Source organism: Symphalangus syndactylus, chromosome 18 (assembly GCF_028878055.3).
Source record: "Symphalangus syndactylus isolate Jambi chromosome 18, NHGRI_mSymSyn1-v2.1_pri, whole genome shotgun sequence".
Taxonomy (NCBI): domain Eukaryota; kingdom Metazoa; phylum Chordata; class Mammalia; order Primates; family Hylobatidae; genus Symphalangus; species Symphalangus syndactylus.
This window is the reverse complement of record NC_072440.2, coordinates 9,678,928-9,704,062: the sequence shown is the minus strand read 5'-3', so window position 1 is coordinate 9,704,062 and position 25,135 is coordinate 9,678,928. Positions and strand designations below refer to the sequence as shown.

General features: G+C 57.2%; 2 protein-coding genes across 8 annotated transcripts in view; one reads left to right on the top strand and one right to left on the bottom strand.

Moving 5' to 3' along the window:
• Window positions 1–2: 2 nt before the first annotated feature.
• Window positions 3–16,782, top strand: SELENOO (selenoprotein O). 2 transcript variants are annotated; one of them, XM_055254299.2, is made up of 9 exons: window positions 3–596; window positions 5,452–5,655; window positions 7,675–7,855; window positions 9,329–9,459; window positions 9,779–10,059; window positions 14,901–15,051; window positions 15,864–16,049; window positions 16,142–16,298; window positions 16,374–16,782. In XM_055254299.2, exons 1-9 carry the CDS (start codon window positions 43–45, stop codon window positions 16,536–16,538), a joined length of 2,010 nt encoding a protein of 669 aa, XP_055110274.2. In that variant the 5' UTR covers window positions 3–42; the 3' UTR covers window positions 16,539–16,782. The 2 variants fall into 2 exon arrangements, with proteins under 2 accessions (XP_055110274.2, XP_063478538.1); XM_063622468.1 differs by having other exon boundaries at window positions 9–596; window positions 16,142–16,782.
• TUBGCP6 (tubulin gamma complex component 6) overlaps window positions 16,780–25,135 on the bottom strand; it is a 25,971-nt gene continuing 17,615 nt past the window's right edge. The window contains exons 10-25 of one of the 6 annotated variants that reach the window (XM_055254289.2): window positions 24,898–25,047; window positions 23,654–23,735; window positions 23,475–23,563; window positions 23,284–23,399; window positions 21,232–21,370; window positions 20,820–20,894; window positions 19,341–20,637; window positions 19,046–19,104; window positions 18,733–18,880; window positions 18,432–18,600; window positions 18,218–18,359; window positions 17,853–18,047; window positions 17,644–17,776; window positions 17,352–17,565; window positions 17,081–17,296; window positions 16,780–16,990 (exon numbers count right to left, since the gene is read on the bottom strand). In XM_055254289.2, coding sequence (XP_055110264.2) covers window positions 16,798–16,990; window positions 17,081–17,296; window positions 17,352–17,565; window positions 17,644–17,776; window positions 17,853–18,047; window positions 18,218–18,359; window positions 18,432–18,600; window positions 18,733–18,880; window positions 19,046–19,104; window positions 19,341–20,637; window positions 20,820–20,894; window positions 21,232–21,370; window positions 23,284–23,399; window positions 23,475–23,563; window positions 23,654–23,735; window positions 24,898–25,047 — 3,417 coding nt within the window. In that variant the 3' untranslated portion in view covers window positions 16,780–16,797. Of the gene's footprint in view, window positions 16,991–17,080; window positions 17,297–17,351; window positions 17,566–17,643; window positions 17,777–17,852; window positions 18,048–18,217; window positions 18,360–18,431; window positions 18,601–18,732; window positions 18,881–19,045; window positions 19,105–19,340; window positions 20,638–20,819; window positions 20,895–21,231; window positions 21,371–23,283; window positions 23,400–23,474; window positions 23,564–23,653; window positions 23,736–24,897; window positions 25,048–25,135 lie in introns of those variants that run through there. The other 5 variants (XM_063622456.1, XM_055254290.2, XM_063622457.1 and 2 more) reach the window with 5 other exon arrangements.

The following is a 25,135-nucleotide window of genomic DNA, read 5'->3' as shown; positions in this document are numbered from 1 at the left end:
CCGGGCGGGGCAGGCTGGCTTCCGGCGGGAGCGGCGCCGCGGATGGCTGCGTACAGGGCAGCGCTTGGGGCTTCGCTCGCGGCTGCCCGACTCTTGCCCGTCGGCCGCTGTCGCCCGTCGCCCGCGCCCCGCTCTACCTTGTCGGGCGCCAACATGGAGCCCGCGCCTCGCTGGCTGGCGGGGCTACGCTTTGACAACCGCGCCCTGCGCGCGCTGCCCGTGGAGGCGCCGCCGCCCGGTCCCGAGGGCGCCCCGTCCGCGCCGCGGCCCGTGCCCGGGGCCTGCTTCACCCGCGTGCAGCCCACCCCGATACGGCAGCCGCGCCTCGTGGCGCTGTCGGAGCCCGCGCTGGCGCTGCTGGGCCTGGGCGCGCCGCCCGCGCGCGAGGCCGAGGCCGAGGCCGCGCTGTTCTTCAGTGGCAACGCTCTCCTGCCGGGCGCCGAGCCCGCCGCGCACTGCTACTGCGGCCACCAGTTCGGCCAGTTCGCCGGGCAGCTGGGCGACGGCGCCGCCATGTACCTGGGCGAGGTGTGCACGGCGACTGGCGAGCGCTGGGAGCTGCAGCTCAAGGGCGCCGGGCCCACGCCCTTCTCCAGGTGGGCCGGGGCGGGCGAGGGGCGCGGGTGGGTCCTCCCCGCCGGGGCGCCCCTGCCCTCCGCCCGGCGCGGTGTTGGGGGCGTCCGGCGGCTATTGCCAAGTGGGGCGTCCCCTCCACCCGCGGGAGCGCGGTGCTGGCAGCCGCCCACGCCCTGTGCTTATCAACCCGCCGAGGACCTTGGAGTCAGCTCCACCAGTGACGCCGCTCATGTTTACAGACGTTCGCTGGGGCTCCAAACCCGGGGGCGAGAGCCGGGATGAGAGGTTAGGCTAACCCTAACCCCGCAGGTCCCCAGCCTTCCTCCGATCGCTCGTGGGGCGGGCCGCTTCGTCCAGCAGCCTCGCTCTGCGACTGACTTCACGGAGGCCTCGCCCTGATTTCCCTGCGGGCAGCCCTTTTTAACCCCGAAGTGAGGTGGGCATCGTTTAGATTTCTGTGGGGGTGGGCACACAGGTGGTCTAAGGCAGGATCTGGGTCCAGATGCCGCCAGGCCCACCAGGGAGCCGTGCACGCGCCACCTGCCTCCTGTGTACAGACAGCACTTCGGTCTGTTCTGCTCTTTTCCAGTAAACAATGCACTTACTCCTATTCTTTACTGTTTTTGTGAATGACTAGGAAAACAATACCCACAAGTGTACATTTTATGTTCAGAGAAATGCTAAACCCGCATCTCATCCGGCCCCTCCCTGTGCTCTCATCACCTCCCCCTCCAGCGCCTGAAATGCCCCTCGGTCCCTCAGCAGCCCTTCCCCGGGGCTCCGTCTCCCAAGCCAGCTCCTCAGACTGGGGGTCTTCCTCACTCCCCCGTCTCCAAATCCGTTCTGTTCTGTGTCTGAGGGCAACCTGGCGCTCCCTCCCCACCCCCAGCGACCTGCTTAGAGTTGACAGCACCGGCCGCCCACGCGAGCGTTTCTGACCCTTGGAACGTGGTGGAAGTGCTGCTGGGCCTGGGGCCTGCTTGTCCTGTGAGCATTTTTTTTTTTAATTTTTGTTTTTCTTTTTGGCAAACATCTTAAACTTTATGTTTTCGTTTTTGGTGATATTTTAAGTTATAAAGACAATTTTTTTTATGAGAGTAATCTGTCGCTGGAAGACACTTTTTATATTTGAAGACTTGAGTATTAACTCAGTGCTTTCAGACCTGAGGTCTGCCAGAATATATTTTCTTCTAAAAATTAAGGAGTCCTTTGGCCTTTACTCAGGCCCTGCCTGTCATCCCCACACGTGTCCTGGGGTCCCTGGCCTCACCAGTTCTCCAAGATTGAGGCTAACGTCTGAAGTGGCTGTGAGAAGGAAGAAAACTGAAAAACATTACTGAAAGAAAGTAAAGAAAACATAAATAAATGGAAACATCCCTTGTTCGTGGGTTGGATAACTTAGGAAAACAACAGTACTCTTTGAAGAGATTCAGTATAGTCCCTATGAAAATACCAATGACAGTTTTTGCAAAAATAGAAAAACCCATTCTAAAATTCACATGGGGTCAGGTGCAGTGGCTCACTCCTGTAATCCCAGCACTTTGGGAGGCCAAGGCAGGAGGATGGCTTAAGGCCAGGAGTTGGAGACCAGCCTGGGGAAACAGCAAGACCCTGTCTCTTCAAAAAAATATTTTTTTTTATTAGCTGGGCATGGTGGCCTGTGCTTCTAATTGCAGCTACTCAGGAGACTGAGGTGGAAGAATCACTTGAGCCCAGGATTCAAGGCTGCAGTGAGTTGTGATTATCCCATTGCACTCCAGCCTGGATGACAGAGTGAGACCCTGTCTCAAAAAGTAATACAATTCATATGGAATCTCAAGGGACCCTGAATGGACAAAACAATCTTGAAGAAAGTTGGAGGACTCATGCTTCCTGATTTCAAAACTTACTACAAAGCCGCAGTCAGCAAAACAGTATGGCATTGGCATAAGGATAGACATAGACCAGTGGGATGGAATAAAGAGCTTAGAAATAAACCTTCACATATATGGTCAGCAAATTTTCAACAAGTGTGCTGAGACCATTCGATGGAGAAAGACTTTTCAACAAAAGGTGCTGGGAAAACTGGATCCTCATGCAAAAGAATGAAGCTGGGTCCTTACCTACGCCATGAACAAAGTTAACTGAAGAGTGGACCAAAGACCTAAACATAAGAGCTAAAACTCTTAGAGAAAATAGGGAAAATGCTTCATGACATTGGATTTGGCAGTGATTTCTTGGCTGTGACACAAAAGGCACAGGCAACTAAAGAAATAGGCAAACAGGACTTCATGAACACTTTAAAAATTAGGCATAAAAATACAGTATTAACAGTAAAAATGCAGCCCACAGAATGGAAGGAAATATTTGCAATTCATATATCTGATAAATGATTAATATACAGAATATACAGAGAACTCACAAAACTCAACAGGAAAAAAAAATGGACAAGTATTTGAATAGACATTTCTTCAAAGAAGATTTGGCCAATAAGCACATGAAAAGTTTATAACAAATGAAAAGATGCTCAACATCATTAATCATTAGGGAAATGCAAACCAAAACTACAGTGGGATAGCACCTCATACCCATTAGGATGGCAATTATTTAAAAAATTAAAAGGTCGACCTGGCTGTGGTGGTAGGTACCTGTAATCCCAGCTACTCAGGAGGCTGAGGCAGAGAATTGCTTGAACCCGGGAGGCGGAGCTTGCAGTGAGCCGAGATCGTGCCACTGCACACTCCAGCCTGGGTGACAGGGCAAGACTCTGTCTCAGAAAAATAAAAGGTTGGTCTGGCACAGTGGCTCACGCCTGTGATCCTAGCACTTTGGGAGGCTGAGGTGGGTGGATCACTTAAGGTCAGAAGTTTGAGACCAGCCTGGCCAACATGGTGAAACCCCGTCTTTACTAAAAATACAAAAATTAGCCGGGCGTGGTGGAGTGTGCCTGTGATCCCAGCTACCTGGGAGGCTGAGGCAGGAGAATCACCTGAACCCAGGAGGCGGAGGTTGCAGTGAGCCGAGATCACGCCACTGTCCCTGGGTGACAGAGTGAGACCCTGTCTCGAAAAAAAAAAATTGTAAGTTAAAAAGTGTTGAGGCTGTGGAGAAATTGGAACCCTTCTGCACTGTTGGTGGGAATGTGAAATGATATAGTTGCTGTGGAAAACAGTGTGGAAGTTCCTCAAATAATTAAATCACCACATGATTCAGCAGTTCTGCTTCTGGGTATATCCCCAAGTGCAGGATCTCAAGGAGATTTGTATACTGATATTCATAGCCAAAAGGCAGAACAAGTGTCTATCAGCAGGTGAATGGATTAAATATGATCTGTACATACAGTGGAATATTATTCATCCTTAAGAAAGAAGATGCTGATATGCTACAACACGGATGAACCTTGAGGACGTGATGCAGTGAAATAAGCTGGTCACAGAGAGACAAATCCTGGGTGATTCCACTTAACATGAGGTACCTAGAGAACCACATTCATAAAGACAAAGTAGAATGGTGGGTGCCAGGGGCTGGAGGGAGTAGAGGAATCGGGAGCTAGTGTTTAATAGGGACAAAGTTTCAATTTCACAAGACAGATTTCTGGACATGGATGGGGGTGATGGTTGTGCAACATTATGAACGTATTTAATAGCACTGATCTGTACACTTATAAATGGCTAAGATGGGCCGGGCGCAGTGGCTCGTGCCTGTAATCCTAGCCCTTTTGGGAGGCCAAAGTGAGAGGATCGCTTGAGCCCAGGAGTTCAAGACTAGCGTGGGCAACATAATGAAACCCCATCTAAGACGAGAATTAGCAGAGCTTGGCAGCATTGCCTGTAGTCCCATCTACTTGGCAGGCCGAGGCGAGAGGGTGGTGCTGCAGTGAGCCAGGTTTGTGCCACTGCACTCTAGGCCAAGTGACAGAGTGAGACCCTGTCTTTAAAAAACAAACAAAAAAAAGTGGTTTAAGATGGTAAATTTATTTTATGTGTATTTCACCACAGTGAAAATAATTGAAGAAAAAGGGGGCAGTCATCTGGCCCTCAGATCTCACATCCCTGTCCCCATGCCTGTGCGAGTCCCTGGCCTCGGCAGTTCTGCAGGACGTGAGGCCGAAGCCAGGGACCTGAAGACCTGTGGAGAAGGGAATGCGAGACCTGGGGGTCAGAACTGGCTGAGTGGCCTGAGGCCGGCGCTGTTGGAGCCTCGAGGGGCGGGCTTTGCGGGGTGGGCAGCGGGCTTCTCTGCCCTGCCTCCTCCCACTGTGGGTGTGGTCTCAGCCCTGCCTCCTTCCGCTGTGGGTGTGGTCTCGCCCCTGCCTCCTCCCACTGTGGGTGTGGTCTCGGCCCTGCCTCCTCCCGCTGTGGGTGTGGTCTCGGCCCTGCCTCCTCCCGCTGTGGGTGTGGTCTCGCCCCTGCCTCCTCCCACTGTGGGTGTGGTCTCGGCCCTGCCTCCTCTCGCTGTGGGTGTGGGGGCTCCGGCAGGCACAGAGGAGCCCATTCCTCAGCTGGCCCGAACCTGGGCACCTGTCCTGGTGCAAAGGCTGTTGTGTCCCATGGGGCAGGGCTGTCCCAGGCCCTTTGTCCCCGCTGTGCAGTCACAGAGTCCTGGCTTCTGCTGCGGAACCCTCGTCCTGGGCAGAAAGACAGGCTGCTGCGTGTGTTCAGGCCCATTTTTACCAGAGGCTGTGCCGACAACCTGCTGGGGTGTGCGGTTGCTGGAACTGGGCAGTGTTGGAGGCTCGCAAGGCACCTGATGTCACCTGGGACGGGCGGTTTTCGGGGACGTGCAAGCTGCTCACGTTACACGCGTTCCCTCCTTTCCGTGTGCTGCCCGGAATCCTGGTGTTGGGTGACTCCCGACCGGCCCACGTAACGTAGTGAACTCTGTGTTTGGTTTCAGACAGGCCGACGGTCGCAAGGTCCTACGGTCAAGCATCCGGGAGTTCCTGTGCAGCGAAGCCATGTTCCACCTGGGAGTCCCCACCACGCGGGCCGGCTCCTGCGTGACGTCCGAGTCCACGGTGGTGCGCGACGTGTTCTATGATGGTAATCCCAAATATGAACAATGCACGGTTGTGTTGCGTATAGCTTCCACTTTCATAAGGTAATGCCGGGGTCTTTTAGGCCTGTCTACACACACTTGCTTATAGAGTCCTAGGAGATTTGGGCCTATGCTGCTAGGATTCTGGTAGAAACAAACCCAGATGACCGCCTTGGCCTCTTCCGAAAGTCCAGCCTGTCCCTGGCAGCCTCAGAAGCTGCCTGTCCGCGAAGTAGCTGCGTCACGCCCACTGGGAGGGATCTGAGAGCAAAGGCATTTGGTGCTCAGTTGGGGCACTTGTGCTAAGCCCTCCCACATGCCCGTCCAGGCCCTCGTTGCAGCCAGAGGTGGCCCTGCAGGAGCTGGCTTGTCTCAAAGCACCAGCAGAGGGTGCAGGGCCACAGACACCAGGGAAGGGTCCCTGCCTGGTGCTTCTGGGGAGGAGGGGATCCCTGAGCCTGAGGCTGGGGACAGTGTCCAGAGCTGTTTGCTGGAGTTTATGACAAGGAATTACTTAGACTTGACTGAGGAAATGGCCATTGAAGAAGCAGGAGCCGCAAGCTGTGCGCAGTGTCCTGCTCGGGCTTTCTGATCTGATGGTCCAGTTGCTCGTTGGTCTGGAGTCCTGGGCTGGCTCGTGTCTGACGTGAGCCATCAGTTATCAGTTTTCTTTTCTTTTTTTTTTGAGACAGAGTATCGCTTTGTCACCCAGGCTGGAGTGCAGTGGCGTGATCTTGGCTCATTGCAACTTCCACCTCCCAGGTTCAAGCAATTCTCCTACCTCAGCCTCCCAAGTAGCTGGGGTTATAGACGTGTGCCACCACATCCAGCTAATTTTTGTATTTTTAGTACAGACAGGGTTTCTCCATGTTAGCCAGGCTGGTCTCGAACTCCTGACCTCTGGTGATTCATCCACCTTGGCCTCCCAAAGTGCTGGAATTATAGGCCTGAGCCACCGTGCCCGGCCCCCAGCCATCAGTTTTTTATGTCACCTTGCCACCTGGCGTGTAGCACTTCCTCCTGAACACCTGAATGTAGAGTTGTCTGTTGGTCTTGCAGCCCCGTCCTGCCCGGGACACCGGCCACCCACCCCTGAGGCTGCCTGTGGGCCTCTGGCTTTTCCTGTCCTGCAGGGGGATGGGAAGGATCTGGGGCCACAACTTCCTCTGAGGCCCCACCCAGCGGCAATGCTGGCATCGCTGTGAAGTCCATCTTGTGTGGCATGCAGCATCCCTGCCCTGGGCCCGCTGGTTGCCAGTAGTAGCCCCAGTTGTGACAACGAAAAATATGTCCAGACCTTGCCTGATGTCCCCTGGGGAACAGTCACCCTGGGGGACGGCTGCTGCTGAGCGCTCGCAGATGTGTGTCGGTAGCAGCTGACTCTCCTTTGCATCCCCTCCCCGAGGACATGGTGGCAGGCCACGCCCCTCCATGTGTAAGACCTGCCGAAAACCCTCCTCGTGGGGTTGGGGTGGGAGTGCAGGGGCCTTGGTGGTTTCTAGACCCATGGGCCTCCCCGGCACATGCCCCAGACTGTGCAGACAGGGCCTGGTCAGTGGCTGGATGCTGACCAAAAGTGGAATCTGTCTGTGTTTGTGCCAGGTAAAGCTGTGGTGCCTTCTGGTTGGTGGTTTGCTTCTGTTTTAATCAAGGTTCTCTTTCTGCTGTAGGGCTGCATGATTTAGTAGCCACAACAGGCCAGGCGCGGTGGCTCATGCCTGTAATCCCAGCACTTTGGGAGGCTGAGGCGGGTGGATCATGAGGTTAGGAGTTTGAGACCAGCCTGACCAACATGGTGAAACCCTGTCTCTACTAAAAATACAAAAATTAGCTGGGCGTGGTGGCGTGTGCCTGTAATGCCAGCTCCTCGGGACGCTGAGGCAGTAGAATCACTTGAACCCAGAAGTTGGAGGTTGTGGTGAGGCGAGATCGCGCCACTGCACTCCAGCCTGGGCAACAAGAGCGAGACTCCATTTCAAAAAAAAAAAAAAAAAGTAGCCACAACGTCTTTTTCTTTTTCTTATTTTCACAAGGGGGTTGGGGTCAGGTTTGACCTGTTGACACCTCGGGTCTTCCCTCCAGGTTTGGATCCTTTGAGATTTTTAAGTCTGCAGATGAGCACACAGGGCGTGCAGGCCCCAGCGTGGGGAGGAACGACATTCGAGTGCAGCTGCTCGACTATGTCATCAGCTCCTTTTACCCCGAGATCCAGGCTGCTCATGCCAGCGACAGCGTGCAGAGAAACGCCGCCTTCTTCCGGGAGGTCTGTGGGCCGCACGCCGCCCCTCCCTGCGGGTGGGTGCCGGGTGTCCCCACCTGTGCCGAAGACACCCTCGTTTTGGCCGGGGGACAAAGGCTTTTACCCAGCGTCCCCGCCCTTCTCTGAGCTCCCGCTCCTGTCCACAAACCCCATCATGGGTGCTAGGGCCCTGGGACAAACCTGAAACTCCCCTGGGCTCAGTGGCGTTGGGGGCCCTGGGTGTGCTCTCCTACTGGTATCCCTGCAGGGCCAGCTTGGTGCGGGGGTGCGGGGTGGGAGCTGGCTTCGGTGGAAGCACCATGGGCTGGGCACCTCTCACGTGGGTTGACACGTCTTGATGCCCAGGGCAGCCAGCCGGGTCCTGACTGGGGAGATGCTGAGTGCCTGCCTTGGGAAGGGGTCCCCCCCCACGGACACCACAGATGTCCCACATGGCTTGATGGCATCGTCCTTGTCACAGGACATTCAGCACACGGTGGGGGAACCCGGCACCTCACCTGGCTGGGCTGGGGGCCTGCAGCATCAGCGGGGTCAGGCCAAGTGAGGGTTCAGGGGGGCCAGGCACAGCATCTTCTTTGAGAAGTTTCAGGCCACCCCTGGAGCAGCTTCAGCCAGGGCTGCGTGGGGACCCACTTTGCCACATGGCTGGGGGCTGTTGAGCTGCCGTCAGCAGAAGCAGGCGCCAGGCAGGTGCTCCTGGGGCTGTGTCCTGCCCCAGCCCCATCCCTTCAGGCTGCCCCAGCCATGCTCCATGTGGGTGGGCGATGGGGCTGCAGAAGGCCGGGAGGAGCCACTGGGGGCAGCCTGGTGCTCCGGCATAGACGTGTGTGGGAGGTCAGGGCAGGTCACTCTGCCCCTCTGAGCCTCAGTCTTCTGCCAGTGACGCAGGGAGGACGGCACTGACTGCCTCCCAGGAGCATCGGTGGCCTTGCAGGAGTGAGGCGGTATCAGGCCTGTCAGGCCTGTGTTCAGCAGGGCTGGTGGGGCCCTCAGTGCACCCTGCACCTTGGGGGCTCCTGGCCCCCCTGTTGATTGGCCCCTATTCTCAAGGGTACCGGTGCTGGGCTGGGTGGGGACTGCTGTCTGGTTGGGGGGGGCCAGGCCAGCAGGGTGGTGGTGGCACCAGGATGGACAATGGCCTGGCCCTGGGGCAGGTGTGGCCCCTCAGTGAACTGACCCTTCTCTGCTTCTTTGGGGTCTCTACTGGGCCTGAGTCTGGGGTTCCCTGATTTTTCTAGTTTGGGTAAAAGCCAAATTTTGTGAGCATGTTAGAGTGGATGCTGTGAGTGCAACGCACTCTTCATCGCCACCTTGTGGTTGAGGCGGTGACAGGACATCAGGACAGATCGCCCAGAAACACTGGAGTGAAAGCCACTCAGTGAAGCACAGCTGGTTTCAGGGAGGGGAAGGGTGGACACGAGTGGGGAGGTCTGGGCAGGACCCCGAGGAAGGAGCAAGCACACTGTCCCGCCCCAGGTGACGCGGCGCACGGCGCGGATGGTGGCCGAGTGGCAGTGCGTGGGCTTCTGCCACGGCGTGCTCAACACTGACAACATGAGCATCCTGGGGCTCACCATCGACTACGGGCCCTTTGGCTTCCTGGACAGGTAAGTGGCCCTGGGGCCCAGCAAAGTGCAGGCCCCAGGGCTGGGGGGTGCGCGCTGCATGAAACCTGCTGCCCCCAGGCACTGGCCCATGATGCCTGAGGGGGAGCCGACGGGGCTGGGGGCTGATGTAGGAAGTAGAGAGTCCAGGGCAATCCCGGAGGCCTTGGCCAGAGGCTGGTGAGACAGGACCCCTGTGGGACAAGGCCGGAGAGCCATGGCCATGTGGGAACTTCCCCTGGGCCTCCCCTCCAGGGTGCCTGCACCATCTCCTGGGAACTTCCTCTCAGGTAGGGCATGGCTCTCTCGCCCTGTGTGGCAGGTACGACCCCGACCACGTGTGCAATGCCTCCGACAACACCGGCCGCTATGCATACAGCAAGCAGCCTGAGGTGTGCAAGTGGAACCTGGGGAAGCTGGCCGAGGCCCTGCAGCCAGAGCTGCCCCTGGAGCTGGGTGAGGCCATCCTGGCCGAGGAGTTTGATGCCGAGTTCCAAAGGCACTACCTGCAGAAGATGCGCAGGAAGCTGGGCCTCGTGCAGGTGGAGCTGGAGGAAGACAGGGCGCTGGTGTCCAAGCTCCTGGAGACCATGCATCTGACCGGTGAGTGACCCAGCTGTGCCCACAGCGAGGCGCCTCCTGTGCTGTTGTGGTTAGAGATGGTTTACCTTCCAGCTTCCAGTTTCCAAGTGCACAGTCACTCCCTGGGCCCGCCCCAGCCCCTGGCACCCCCATTCTACTCTCTGTCTTTATGAATTTGGTGAATCTAGGGACCCCCCGCGAGTGGAATCGTACGGTGCTTCTTTGGTGGAATCGTATGGTGCTTGTTCTTTGGTGGAATTGTACGGTGCTTGTTCTTTGGTGACTGCTTATTTCACTTAGCATAAGGTCCTCAATGTTCACCCAGGTCCGTATCAGGATTTTATTCCATTTGAAGGCTGAGAAGCATCCCGTTGTGTCGACAGGCCACAGTTTGCTTATCCACGACATACTGGCGTACGTGTTCCTCTTCTGGCTGTTGGGTACGGTGCATTGTGTGTTGTGTGCAGTGCTGCCATGAAAGCGAATGCAAAGATCTCTGACTCCCTGCTTTCAGTTCCGTGGGGTGTACGGGTGGTAGGATTGCTGGGTCATGTGGATGACTCACTAGGTTGCACTAGCTAGGACGTGTATGTTGAATAGAAGTAGCTGAGATGGGCATCCTTTTCTTGTTCCTGACCTTCGGGGCAAAGTGTTCAGTGTTTCACCCATTGAGTGTGATGTTAGCTGTGGGCTTTTTAACATACAGCTTTTACCATGCTGGTTTTCTTTGAGAATGCTTTTATGATGAAAGGCTATTGCATTTTATCAAATGATTTTTCCTACAATGAAGATGGCCATGTGGTTTTATTATTTCATTCATATCTCCTTGCATTCTGGAGATAAATTTTACTTGGTCCTTTTAATATTGATATGATTGATTTTTAATACTGATATGATTTTAATATTGATAATATGATTATATGAGCTATATGATTATTATTTTTAATATTTTTTGAGACGGAGTTTCACTCTTGTTGCCAAGGCTGGAGTGCAGTGGCACGATCTTGGCTCACTGCAACTTCCACCTCCCGGGTTCAAGTGATTCTCCTGCCTCAGTCTCTCAAGTAGCTGGGACTACAGGCGCCCGCCACCACACCCAGCTAATTTTATATTTTTAGTGGAGACGGGGTTTCGCCATGTTGGTCAGGCTGGTCTCGAACTCCCGACCTCGGGTGATCTGCCCGCCTCAGCCTCCCAAAGTACTGGGATTATAGGCGTGAGCCACCGCACCCAGCCATATGCTATATAATTATTTTAATATGCTGAATGTTGTGAGTATTTTGAGGATTTTTGCATCTGTATGCGTAAGGGATATTGGCTTAGAGTTTTGCTTTTTCTTTAGTGTCTGTTTGGCTTTGATGTCAAGGTGTTGCTGGCCTCAGAGTGAGTTAGGAGGTATTCCCACATCTTCCATTTTTTTCTTCAAAGTTTGAGAAGGATTGCCATTCGTTCTTAAGGGTATTTGGTAGAATTCACCAGTGAAGCCATCTGGTCCTGGGCTTTTCTTTGTTGGAAAAATTTCGATTAGTGATCAGTCTCCTTGCTTGCCTTACATCAATTTAGATTTTCTTTTCTTCTTGAGTCAGTTTTGGTAATTTATGTTTCCAGGAATTTTCTGTGTCAGGTAGTTTGTACATGTCTTGTAGGTAATTTTGGCATGTAATTGTTCGTAGCAGTTTTTACAAACAATTTCACTGTGGTAGGAACACAACACGGATCTATCCTCTTATGTTGTGGAGTGCGCAGCACATCATAGCTGACGCAGGAGCAGTGCTGTACAGCTGAGCCCTGGAGCTTGTTCAGATCCGCCACCTAAACCCTGTGTGAGCCGGTTACCAGCTCCCCGTTCCCCTCCCTGCAGCCCCTGGTAGCAACCACTCCGCTCCGAGTCTGTGAACCTGACTGCTCTAAACCCTTCGTGTACATGGAGTTACGCAGTGTGTCTGTTTCTTCAGTCCATTATCTCCCTCTCATCTTGGCTCTTCGTTCTCCAGTTCCTTAGGCGTGAGGTGAGGTAACTGATTGGAGATCTTCTTCGGTGTAGCCATTTACACTGTGCATGTCCTCCTGGTCACTGCTTTTGCTGTGTCCATCAATTTTGGTATGATGTGTTTTGTGTTTTTTTGGTTTTTAGACGGAGTCTCGCTCTGTCGCCCAAGCTGGAGTGCAGTGGCATATCTTGGCTCACTGCAACCCCCACCTCCCAGGCTCAAGTGATTCTCCTCCTTCAGACTCCCAAGTCGCTGGGACTACTGGCATGCTCCACCACACCTGGCTAATTTTTGTATGGTTAGGAGAGACGGGGCTTCACCATGTTGGCCAGGCTGGTCTCCAACGCCTGACCGCAAGTGATCTGCCTGCCTCAGCCTCCCAAAGTGCTGGGATTCCAGGGATGAGCCACCACGCCCAGCCAGTGTGTTGTGTTTTTAAGTGATTTCTAGTTTCATTCCATTGTGACTAGAGATGTCAGCCTTTTGAGGCTTATTACAACTTGTTTTGTGGCTTATCTTGGAGAACGTCCTGTGTGCCCTGGAGAAGATGGTGTGCTCTGTTCTGCTGGGCAGAGGGTTCCGTGTATGTGCCTGTTTGGTCTTGTTGGTTTAGGCTGTTGTTCAGGTCTTCCATTTCTCATTGATCTTCTGTCTAGATGGTTTTTTTGTTTGTTTTTTGAGACAGTCTTGCTGTCGCCCAGGCTGGAGTGCAGTGGTGCGATCTCAGCTCACTGCAAGCTCTGCCTCCCGGGTTCACGCCATTCTCCTGCCTCAGCCTCTCGAGTAGCTGGGATTACAGGCGCCCACCACCACACCCAGCTAATTTTTTGTAGTTTTAGTGGAGACGGGGTTTCACCGTGTTAGCCAGGATGGTCTCGATCTCCCGACCTTGTGATCCACCTGCCTCGGCCTCCCAAAGTGCTGGGATTACAGGCGTGAGCCACCACACCTGACCCTAGATGGTCTATCCATTATTAAGTGCTGTGTTTAAGTCTCCAACTCTTACTATAGATAGAACTGTTTGTCTGTCCCTTCCATTCTGCCAAGGTTTGTACATTTTTGGGCTTTCTTATTGGGTGCGTGTTTATAATTTCTATATTTTTATTGATGAATTGACTCTTTTATCCATATATAATGCTGTCTCTTGTAACAAGTTTTTGTTGAGGGTGGATGTGTCACTTTGTTGCCCAGGCTGGAGTGCAGTGGCAGTCACGGCTCGCTGCAGCCTCCACCTCCTGTGCTCTAGTTATCCTCCTGCCTCAGCCTACCAAGTAGCTGGGATTACAGGGGTTGAGCCACCTTTCCCGGCCCTTCTGACAATTTTTTATTTAAAATCTTCTCTGGCCGGGCGTGGTGGCTCATGCCTGTAATCCCAACACTTTGGGAGGCCGAGGCAGGCAGATCACCTGAGGTCAAGAGTTCAAGACCAGCTTGGCCAACATGGTGAAACTCTGTCTCTACTAAAAATACAAAGATTAGCCAGGCATGGTGGTGGGTGCCTGTAATCTCAGCTACTCAGGAGGCTGAGGCAGGAGAGACAGAGGTTGCAGTGAGCTGAGATCACGCCGCTGCACTCCAGCCTGGGCAACAAAAGTGAGACTCAATCTCAAAAAACAAAAATTAGCCAGGCATGGTGGCAGGTGCCTGTAATCCTAGCTACCCGGGAGGCTGAGGCAGGAGAATCGCTGGAACCCGGGAGGCGGAGGTTGCAGTGAGCCAAGATTGTGCCACTGCACTCCAGCCCCAGCAACAGAGCATGACTCCGTCTCTAAATAAATAAATAAGCAAGCAAGTCAGGCATGGTGGCGCATGCCTGTAATCCCAGCTACTCGGGAGGCTGAGGCAGGAGAATTGCCGGAACCTGGGAGGCGGAGGTTGCAGTGAGCCGAGATTGAGAGCAAGACTCCGTCTCAAAAAAATAGAAAACTTATCTGATGAGTGTAAGAGTTGCCTCAGCTCTCTTTAGGTTACTCTTTGCCTGGGTTTCTTCATCCTTTCACTTCCAGCCTGTTTGTGTCTTTGAACGTCTTGCAGATCGTGTGGTGACAACATGGAAATCTTTTCACCCACTTTGCCAATCTGCCTTTTGTTGGAGAGATCAGTCCATTCGCTTTCAAAGCAGTTACTGAGGGGAACTTCTGCCATGTTTCTGGTCGCTCACGTTCTCTGTTGCCACCTGTGTGTGTAGTCGACTTTTTTGCAGTACGTTGCTTTAACTCCCTTCTCATTTTGTTTTCAGACGTTGTCTTAGGGTCACTGTGGTTTCAGACAGCGTTTTCCAAAGTCAGGGGGAGGATCGCATTGTCTGTCACAAGTTGGGCCTTTTGCAGGCAGGTTACAGCAGCTTCTCCTCAACACTCACTAGCTCCCAACGCAGGCAGTCGTGACTGTGAGGATGTGAGGGCCGGGCAGCAGCCTCTGTGCTTTCTCAGTATTAGGCCACTTCACAGGTGACTTGGAGGGTCAGCAAATGGCAGCCGCCTGGGCGGTGGATGGGTGGAGGCTGAGGAGTGGGGTGTGGAGGGCTCAGGAGTCCCAGGACCAATGCTGAGTGGGGCTCGTGTGGCACCTCTGCTGGGGGCAGCATTTGGGTCCGTTTGGGTCTCTGTGGCACCCGTGCCAGGTGTGGGTCCATGTGGCACCTGTGCCCGGGGGAGGGTGTGGGTCTCTGGGGCAGCGTGTGGGTCTGTATGGCACTGTGCCAGGTGGAGGGTGTGGGTCGAGGAGTGTGTGGATCCGTGCTGGGGGTGGGGGTGTGGAGCATGTGGAGTCATGCAGCACCTGTGCCAGGGGGGCGAGGGGGTCTGTGTGGCACCAGGACAGGGACCTTGGGCCTTCTGCTTCCAGCTCCCTGAGCAGCCTGTGTTCCAGGTGCCGACTTCACAAACACCTTCTACTTGCTGAGCTCCTTTCCAGTGGAGCCAGAGTCGCCAGGCCTGGCGGAATTCCTGGCCAGGCTGATGGAGCAGTGTGCCTCCCTGGAAGAGCTGAGGCTGGCATTCCGGCCCCAGATGGATCCCCGGTGGGTACTCAGTTCCTACTTCCTCGGATTTGTTTCCAGAAAAGGAAGCATAATCAGAAACAAACAGAGGCCGGGGGAGAAGCCGGAGGCAGAGCTGGCTGGGGCCCAGGTGGCTGCTCCGCTCCCAGGGACAGATGCAGTCAGGGCGTCTCTGCGGCGCTGGGGCCGGTTGGTCAGAGGAGAGGGTGGCGAGGCTGACACAGGTGTGAGGGCAGATAGTGGTCTCTGCTGTGGGTGGGCTTCAGAGAAAGCCTCTGGGTTTCTAGAGAAAATGGGCTCCCAGAGGTCGGGCTTTCCCACACCATCTTCCAAAGGGAAGGGCTGCCCTGTCTGAAGAGTCCCTCCCATGTGCGGGATGAGACGTGGAAAGGGTTGTTGCTTTTAACTTACTTAAAAAACAAGACCAGTGGGGTTGGCTGGGAGCACCGGCCAGCAGGCCCTGCTGAACACGAAACCCCTCCACTGGAGAAGGGGTGGCCCCTGCCCACCTGGACCCTTCTGGAAATGAGGGAAGTGCTAATAGCAGTGCCCGCGCCACAAGCACTGAACTCGGGAGGTGGAGACTCTCCAGCAGAAAGCTGGGCAGCAGAGCGGTCCTGCCCTCCGGCCCACGAGGGGTCTTGGCAAAGCATGGGCATGCCTGGTGTGTGCCCACCGGGGTCCATCCCTGCCAGTGGGGTTCCAGGGACCTCGGGGACCGGGCTGCTTGGACTCTAGGTGAGCCGTGAGAGCAGTCGGGCGGGTGGAACAGCTGTCTGCAGGGCAGGGACACGGTCAGGGGCTACCTCCCAGACACCCTGGCCTCCCCACAGGCAGCTATCCATGATGCTGATGCTGGCACAGTCAAACCCACAGCTGTTTGCACTCATGGGCACTCGGGCGGGCATCGCCAGGGAGCTGGAGCGTGTGGAGCAGCAGTCTCGGCTGGAGCAGCTGAGTGTGGCAGAGCTGCAGAGCAGGAACCAGGGCCACTGGGCTGATTGGCTACAGGCGTACAGGTGAGCCCTGCGTCTGCGGTCACCGGGGGGCGGCGGGGCGCGTGCTGGAAAGTCCAGCCCGCCTGTGACTCCAGAGCCCGATGTCATTCCAGAGCCCGGCTGGACAAGGACCTGGAAGGCGCCGGGGATGCTGCCGCCTGGCAGGCTGAGCGTGTGCGCATGATGCACGCCAACAACCCCAAGTACGTGCTGAGGAACCACATTGCGCAGAACGCCATCGAGGCTGCTGAGCGCGGGGACTTCTCAGAGGCAAGTACACGCCTGTCCCTGTGGTCCCTGGGAGGGGGTCGGCCCCAGACCCCTCTCACCCTCATGACCCTCCAGGTGCGGCGGGTGCTGAAGCTACTGGAGACCCCTTACCACTGCGAGGCGGGGGCCGCCACAGACCCCGAGGCCACGGAGGCCGACGGGGCGGACGGCAGGCAGCGCTCCTACAGCAGTAAGCCCCCGCTCTGGGCAGCAGAACTGTGCGTGACATGATCTTCGTAACGGCCTCGGCGCGCTCCACACCCCGGAGTCTCCCGAGGCCCCCACGTGCTGCTGAGTGGCCGAGACGGTGCCGGGCGCCCTCTACACTGGGGGACTCTGCCCTGGCCCATGCACACCCGTCTTTCCATGATGGCAGAGACATCCAGTCAGGACCTGACCCGTCTCTGTCTGAGGCCAGCTCAGCAGTGCAGCCTGGTCCCTGGGGGCTGGACCCAGGCTCCTAAATAAACCAGCAACTCCCTCAGGTCCACCTCTGTGGTCATTCTTCCCCCACCCTGCCCTGTCCCCAGCCCCCACCCAGGAGAGAGATGCAGACAGGGTCGAGGACACCTTTATTGTGCACGTCCCCGCAGAGCAGCCTCAGGTGTCCTGGTAGTAGTTGTTGAAGTTGATGCGCAGCAGAAAGTCCTCCAGGTGGGGCTGGTAGCCGCGGTTCACCAGCTTGGTCACCACTGGGGACCAGCGAGCAGCTCAGGCTTTTGCCCACGGTGTGAGCCCCGCCCTGGCCCCCCCACAGCCCTCCCAGCCAGGGTGGGCCTCACCTTTGAAGAGAAAGTGGGAGTAGTACTTGAAGGTGTTGTAGGACTGCTGCATAAGTGCAAAGTTGGGGTGCTCTGCACCCCGTGGGCCCCCAGCGGGCCCCCAGGCCTGGGAGATGAGCTGGCTGCGGAACTTGAGCACGAGGCTGAAGATGCTGTGGATGATGTTCATGACAGGCGCCGCCTTCTCCGTGAGCAGGCCCCTGCAGGGAAGCAGTGCTGCTGGGTGGGCTGAGCTGTGACCACAGGGACGCAGCCGCTGCCCAGGCCTCACCTGAAGACGGCCTTGTGCAGGTACTCTGCGTGCGCACGCTGGATCTCCTCCAGGTCGCCCACGGTGGCCAGCCTGGCCTTGAACTCGCACCAGGTGACGTGCAGGATCTGGTTGGCGATGTAGCCCTGGATGACCTTCACGAAGTGCTGCATCTCGTGCTTGAACAGCTGCAGCTGGCGGAACTGCACGGAGCTGGCCATGTGGCTCAGCAGGGCTGCCAGAGGGCAGAGGACAGAGGTAAGCACAGCCTCAAGCCAGGGGTGCAGAGCGCTGGGCTCCGGCAGGGCCTCACCTGTGCGCTTGAGGTGGAAGCAGATGTCCTTGAGCGCCCACATCATGAGCTTCAGCTGCAGCAGGAAGGAGAAGACACCGCTGTACTTGCTCAGGCAGCCTTCGGTGATGACAATGTTGAGGGGCCAGTCCACCTGCCGGGAGGTGTGGCTCAGCAGGCATCCCACAGGCAGGCCTGTCCCATCCCCCGTGGCCAGGGCTGCTGCTGACCTTGTACCTGAGCTCCAGGCAGCTCAGCACATCCGGGGCGTTGGGGGCAAACACCTCGGGCAGGTACTTGAGAGCGAGGGAGAGGTTGGAGGCGTGCGGGGTGTCCCCATGCAGGCTGCACTGCAGGGCCTTGCTCAGCACAGAGTTCAGCACCAGCGGATTGAGCAGCTCTCCGGGCGTTTGCCCAGCTCCAAGCTGGGCAGAAAAGGGACCAGCATCCCCAGGAGTCCCAAGCACATGCCTGGCACTCGCTGGCGTCCCATGGGGCTGTGCCAGAGCAGCAGGGGGCTGTGGGCCTGCAGCCAGTCTCCCCTTTCCCACGGCCTCCCCTCTACCACTGGCCCCACTCCGTGTCCGGAGGTCACCTTCTCAAAGAGCAGGTCGCTGAGGGACTGGGCGAACTCGCCGTCCTCCATCAGCAGGAAGTGCCGCAGCGCCTCATAGTGCGCCTCCAGGTGCAGCTCCACGAAGAAGTAGTCGACAGCGGCCTTGTTCACCAAGGAGATGCTGGCAGGAGGCAGCTGGAGTCAGGGCAGGCCAGGACGGGCTGGGTGGGCAGACTGGGGCAGGGGCACTCACTGGGCGGCCAACGGTGCCGTGATGGAGCGCTTCATGAGCACGGGTAGCGTCAGCAACTCGCTCAGCTGCACGGCAGTCTCATCAGCGGCAGACTGGACCTGGGGGTCCACGGGGAAGGCGAAGGCCCGGGGAAGCACGGGGCGCAAAAGGTGAGCGATGGGCGGCTCGGCTGCGGGAGATGGAGCACGCACGTACTGGGTACTGGCCAGCCCAGGGGTCCACCCCCACCCACAGGAGATGGAGCACGTGCTGGGAACCGGCCAGCCCAGGGCTCCCTGCCAGCAGCAGCTGCTGCACTCACACATGGACTCGTAACTGTCCGGGTACCGCTCCAAGTGGTACTGCCCTGCCAGGCCTGCCAGGTAGTTCTGCTCCCCGCCCTGAGCCTCCGCCGCCACTGCCTCCTCCTCCTCACCATGGCCTGGGCTGCTCTGGGCAGCTGTGTCTTCCTAACAAAACACCAGCCTCAGAACCACCTCCCCACCACACGCTGCCCCCACAATCAGCTTGTGCCAAAAAAAGGAAAATCGCATGTGGGACCCACCCGCGTGATAAGCTACAGAGACAGAGCCCTCCCTGCCTGCTGTGGGACCCCCAGGCTGCATCCACCTAACCTGTGAATTCAGAGGCCGATTTGGAGAGAGGTCCTCAGTGTCCCCGCTCCTCCCAGGGCCTGTGTGGACACAAGTGGACATGAGGGCATCAGGGCCGAGGGCCTGTGTAGGGGACAGAGCAGAGCCGGCCCTGGCTCAAGCAGCCCCTCCCCATGTCCCCCACAGCAGCCCAGGTCCTGGCTGACAAGGAGGCCTGAGGGGAACTTCACATGCCACCAACCCCACTGCCCGCCTACCTCCCAGGCTCTGTGGGTCCCACAGTCCCACTCCTGACCACCAGCCACCCTACTCTGACCTAGTTCTTCAGAGACACCGTCTCCCGGGGTGTTGGGCCACCATGGCTGGGTGGGAGCCACATCCGACACGTTCTCCCCTACGCTGATGCTCTCCTCCCCGCAGCCCGAGCTGTGGGAGGACAGAGATGGCCCCACTTCTACAGGCAGCCGTGGCCCACAGTCCAGCACAGTGCTCTGTGCTCCCAGGCAGAGCGCTGACTGGGACATGTGGCCAGGGGGGCTCTGTTGGGGCCTGGGTGTGTTGGGCTCAGCTTCTGGTGAGAGAGCCCCCAGCATCATGTGGGGCGGAGGGATGGGTGCATGGGTGTTCCACCGTGACCAGGTGGGAGCCACGTCCGACACAGGCTCCCCCAGGCTGATGCTGGCGTCAGACACGTGTCCATGGGTGTTCCACCGTGGCCGGGTGGGAGCCACGTCCGACATGTTCTCCCCAACCCTGATGCTGGCGTCAGACACATGTCCATGGGTGTTCCACCGTGGCCGGGTGGGAGCCACGTCCGACACGTTCTCCCCAACCCTGATGCTGGCGTTGGAAACATGTCCATGGATGTTCCACCGTGGCCGGGTGGGAGCCACATCTGACACGTTCTCCCCGACCCTGATGCTGGCGTCAGACACGTGCCCGTGGGTGTTCCACCGTGGCCGGGTGGGAGCTATTTCAGAAGCGTAGTCCCCTGTGGGAAGACCATCCCCTGACTCCTGCCCAAAGAGCTGCTCTGTGGGCTGGCTGCTCCCCTCCTCCAGAGCAGCACATCTGGGTGGGTGTGAGGGGGGCAGAGTCTCCCGCAAGGCAGAGCCACAGGCATCCAGCTTCCCATAACTGTCCTCCCACAGCTGTAGCCCTGAGCTGCCCAAGCTGCACTCTGCAGCCTGCAGGGGCCCTGGTGCAGGTGAGGTGGCCACAGCTGGCCTCAGGACAGTACTAAAGTCGTACTCCTGTGGCCTGGAGGGCTGAGTGCTGGCTGCTGCGGGTGCCCCCCCAGGAGCTGAGGGGGGCAGGTCCAAGTTAATGGTCTGCAGCGCCACCTCCAGGAGAGGGACCACGCCAGTCTGCACGGACGGCTCAGCCCCTGGGCCCACAGGTAGGAAGTCTCCAATGCTGAGGCTGTCAGAGAAGGGTCTGGCCTCCACCTGCTGCAGCCCCGTGCCACCAGCCCCCACTGCTAGAGGCTTAAGGGGCTGTAGGGTCAGCAGGCCTGGCCTGTTCCGGCCATCCCAGGCAGCCAAGTGTTGCTCCGCACACCCAGAATCACAGCCTCGGCCTCCCTCTGGGTGCTCAGGGCCTGGAGATGTGACCTGAAACACAGGTGACATCAGACCCAGTCTGGTCTCAGGCTCCCTCAGCCCTCGAACTCTGTCCCCCAAGTTCAGCTCTGCCGCCATGACCAACACCAGGTGCCGAGGGCTATGGGAAAACCACCAGGCCCGGCACCCCCAGCTCAGAGCTAGGGCACCCTGGGTTCCGCTCCACCACTTACCTGGGGGTGCACGCTCAAGAGGATGTCTGGCGGCTCCTGGGGCTGGTGAGCCTCAGACACTGCTTTCAGCATCTCCTGAAATTCAAGCCAGAGGGGTGACCGGCAGAGCTGGAGTCAAGCACGGCCCTACCCCACACAAAGCCACAGCCCCTACCGCCCATGGCAGCCATGTGCACTGAACCAGACGAGGCTTGTGCCCTGGGCCTGCAGAAAGTACTCCAAAACCATGAGCTCCTCACCACCTGTATCTGTGCAATTTGGTGGCACACGGGGAGAGAGACAGAGCTCTGCCGCAAACACGAGAGCCACCAGCCCTCTCCTAGAAAAGCATGTAGGTCTGTGTGCAGTCTCAGGGGGTTTCCAGACCCCCAAAGCCCAGGGGAAGAGCTGCCATCTGAAGCCGCAGAGATACCTGAATGTGTTTCTCATCTTCTAAGAGAAAACGAAGCCGTGCACTCCCCAGCCGGTGCCTCTGGATTTTCCACAGCGCCTTCTGCTCCCGACGAGCTGCCTCTGCAGAGAGCTTGCTGTAGTGGTCGACCAGAGCCTGCCTGAAGCCACACACCAGAGAGGACACGGCCACAAGAGTCACCCCACCCCATCTACCTGGCGCCCCTCAGGCCAGGATGGTTCTCCATAACAGAGGCCCCAGTGGGCCCCTGCCCCCCAGTCTCCCCCTACCAGGGGCTGACAGCTCTGGGCCCTCACAGCACCTGCAAGGCAGCACCAGGCAGGCTCTTCTACCTGCCAGGCTGGGAGACCCTGGTGAGTCAGTGTCCAGCCAGGGCTCAGCAACGTCTGCTGGACGAATACCAGAATGAGATCCTGTGTGGCCTGAAGCAAGGGGTGAGCAGGAGGCCGAGCGCCCCAGGCCCCTAAGAAGTTAGGCCATGGCCGGGTGCGGTGGCTCAAGCCTGTAATCCCAGTACTTTGGGAGGCTGAGGTGGGTGGATCACGAGGTCAGGAGATCGAGACCATCCTGGCTAACACAGTGAAACCCCGTTATCTCTACTAAATATACAAAAAATTAGCCGGGCGTGGTGGCGGGTGCCTGTAGTCCCAAATACTTGGGAGGCTGAGGCAGGAGAATGGCATGAACCCGGGAGGCGGAGCTTGCAGTGAGCGGAGATCCCGCCATTGCACTCCAGCCTGGGGGACAGAGCAAGACTCCATCTCAAAAAAAAAAAAAAAAAAAAAGTTAGGCCTCTTCCCCTTCTACAGGTACAAACCTGAGAACTGAAGACTAATGCAAAAAAGCACATGAAGCAAAACCCACACAAATGCTTTATTTGCTGAATTCAAAGCCTGCCTCACCGATCGTGCCCCATGATTTTGAGCTTCTCACCAGCAGGCAACTGGGCTCAAACCTGGACTGGCCAGCTCTAATTTGGCTGCCACAGGCCAGAGACGTAGTGTCTAGGCCTGGTTTTCTCCATGTGTTAACAGGACAGTATCGACTGACATACATGCACGAACATGTACGTGTGCATAAATGCATACAAGGACATGGGTGCACACAGGCACACGCACTCCTCCACACACATCCCTCGCTGGCTCCATAAACAGATCTAAGGTTGGGACCACCAGCATCGTAGGGCTGAGCAGGAAGCAGCCAGCCCCTTCTGTGAGAGGCTCTCTCCAAAACCCCAAACAGCCCCTTGAAGGCTCCAGCACTACTCAGCCTGGGACCACCTGATGACAGCACAGGACAGGCCGATGACGGCACAGGGAGACAGACTCAGATGCTGTGCTGGACAAACCCCGGGACAGGCTGATGATGGCACGCGGAGACAGACTCAGATGCTGTGCTGGACAAATGCCCTATCTCAGCTGAGCGCGGTGGCTCGTGCTTGTAATCCCAGCACTTTGGGAGGCCGAGGCAGGTGGATCACCTGAGGTCAGGAGTTTGAGACCAGCCTGGCCAACATGGTCAAACATCATCTCTACTAAAAATACAAAAAATTAGCTGGATGTGGTGGCGGATGCCTGTAATCCCAGCTACTCAGGAGGCTGAGGCAAGAGAATTGCTTGAACCTGGGAGGCGGAGATTACAGTGAGCCGAGATTGTGCCACTGCACTCCATCTTGGGTGACAGAGTGAGACTCCGTTTCAAAAAAAAAAAAAACGCCCTGTCTCTGTCAGGCCAATAACAGACTTAAAAATGAATAAGCGGGAGATGTTCAGAAAGAAGATAAATAAAGAGACAGGACCCCAAACAGTACGCAGGCCTAGCCTGGACCCTAATCCATACAAACCATCTACAAGACAAGGCGCAGAACGGCTGAGGATGCCTGGATACGGCAGAACGCCCACAGCCACTCTGGGTTCAGCACATTGGTCTTTCTACCTTAATGTATGTTTGAAGGTTTTCAAAACAAAAAGTAAAATCATCAGTAAGATTAAGCCAGAGCTACGGGGCCCCTGCCACACTGCACCCCTGGGCCTGGAGCCCGGGCTGCCCTACCTCGCCTTCCTGTCCAGCTCCTCCTCCAGGGACTTCAGCCTCTTCTCCCTGTCTCGGAGCTCACGGGCGTAGCTGAAGTCATCATCCAGCTCCTCCTGCCTGGCCGCCTGGCGTCGCTATAAAACACACAGAGCCTGGCCTGTGAAATCAGGACTGACAGGCCTGACCCCGCAGGGACAGGTCCTACCCACCTCCTGGTCCTTCACAAACTGTTCTTTCAGCCTCTGAAACTGCTCACGCTTCCGGGCATCCAAGGCCATCCGTTCTGACATCTGCCGGTCTACATTGGGACAGTAAGGGGCGCACTGTCACAAGGAGGCCCCAGCAAGGCCCCCCGGAACTGCAGAAGGGAGGACTTGGGGCTACTCACCACTCAGTGCACTCAGGACCCTGGATGCTGCTTCCCGGGCATGAGCGATTAATTCTTGTTTTGCAATTTCCATACGTAATTCCTGAGAAAGACAACTGGTAATCAAAGCATGCTGGCTGGGTGCAGTGGCTCACGCCTGTAATCCTGGCACTTTGGGAGACCGAGGTGGGCAGATCACGAGCTTAGGAGTTCGAGACCAGCCTAGACAATATAGCAAAACCCCATCTCTACTAAAAATGCAAAAATTAGCCAGGTGTAGTGGCGGGTGCCTGTAGTATCAACTACTTGGTGGGGGTCAGGGGAGCTGAGGCAGGAGGATCCCTTGAGCCTGGGAGGTGGAGGCTGCAGTGAGCCATGTTCGAGCCACTGCACTCCAGCCTCCTGGCTGACACAGGGAGACCCTGTCTCAAAGAAAAAAACAGCAACCGAATCCTCTGACCCCTCACCTAGGATGCCCAGACACCTGTGGACTCAGGGCCAGCAGGGGAGACACATGGTCCAAGGGTTCGAGGAGGGACACCGCCCCCCCGCCGCCCCTCCCACACCCCCCAGGCTCTCAGCAGTGGCAAGGCTGGCTCCAGCCCACGAATGGGAGCTGACCGGCTCTCATAGAGACATCTGGGGCTGAGGACCCCAGGCTGTGTGTGCCCACCCTGGAAGGAAACCAAGAGGCCTCAGAGAGGGGGCTTCCCCCACTCAGCCCCTTAGGCCTGCCCCTGCCTAAGTATCCCTGCTGCCCGCCAGGCACCAGGCCGGAAAGGGTGTTCCTGGGAATGGCACTGACTGTACCACCAAGCCCCTCCCAGAGGACACAGGAGAGACATGGCCTGTCCCTGACACACTGTCCCTTCCCAGCAGGAGGGGGGCTTGCAAAGGGCGAAGGCCATCTGAGTGCAGGACCACAGGCCCTGCTGCCCTGGAGTGCAGCCAGGACTAGGACTGTCTGTCCACAGCTGGCGGGCCCAGGGGAAGCCCCAGCGGAGTTTCCCATGCCAGCAAAGCCTGGGCTTCGGGCTGAGCCACCCAGACCCAGGAGGAGAAGACAGAGCCCCTGCCTGGCATCTGGCTCCAGGACATTCATCTCAGCTCCCCCTTGGCACCCACCCAGGCCACCGCCAGGACAGAAAATGCCAGAAGGGAGGCCCCCATCTTGCACAGCCCTCACGTCCGCCCCACCAACCTGAGACCCCAGGAAGCAGAGGCAGGGGTTAGGGAAAGCCCCCGAGACCCGTGGTGCCACGCACCTTCTCCTCCTTGCTGACAGAGCTGTGGCGGGCCACCCTCTCCATGCGCCCAACGTAGACGGCACAGTCCTTCTCAATCTCCTTCAACTCCTCAAGGGAGAAAATCACCGAGATCCGGGGGACAGGGACGTCGGACCAACAGAGGTAATGCTGCCAAAGGGGACACAAGCACAGCCACCAGCACTCAGCCCCAGGGAAGACCGGCCCCTCTCTTCCCCACACATGAGCCCCTCCTCAC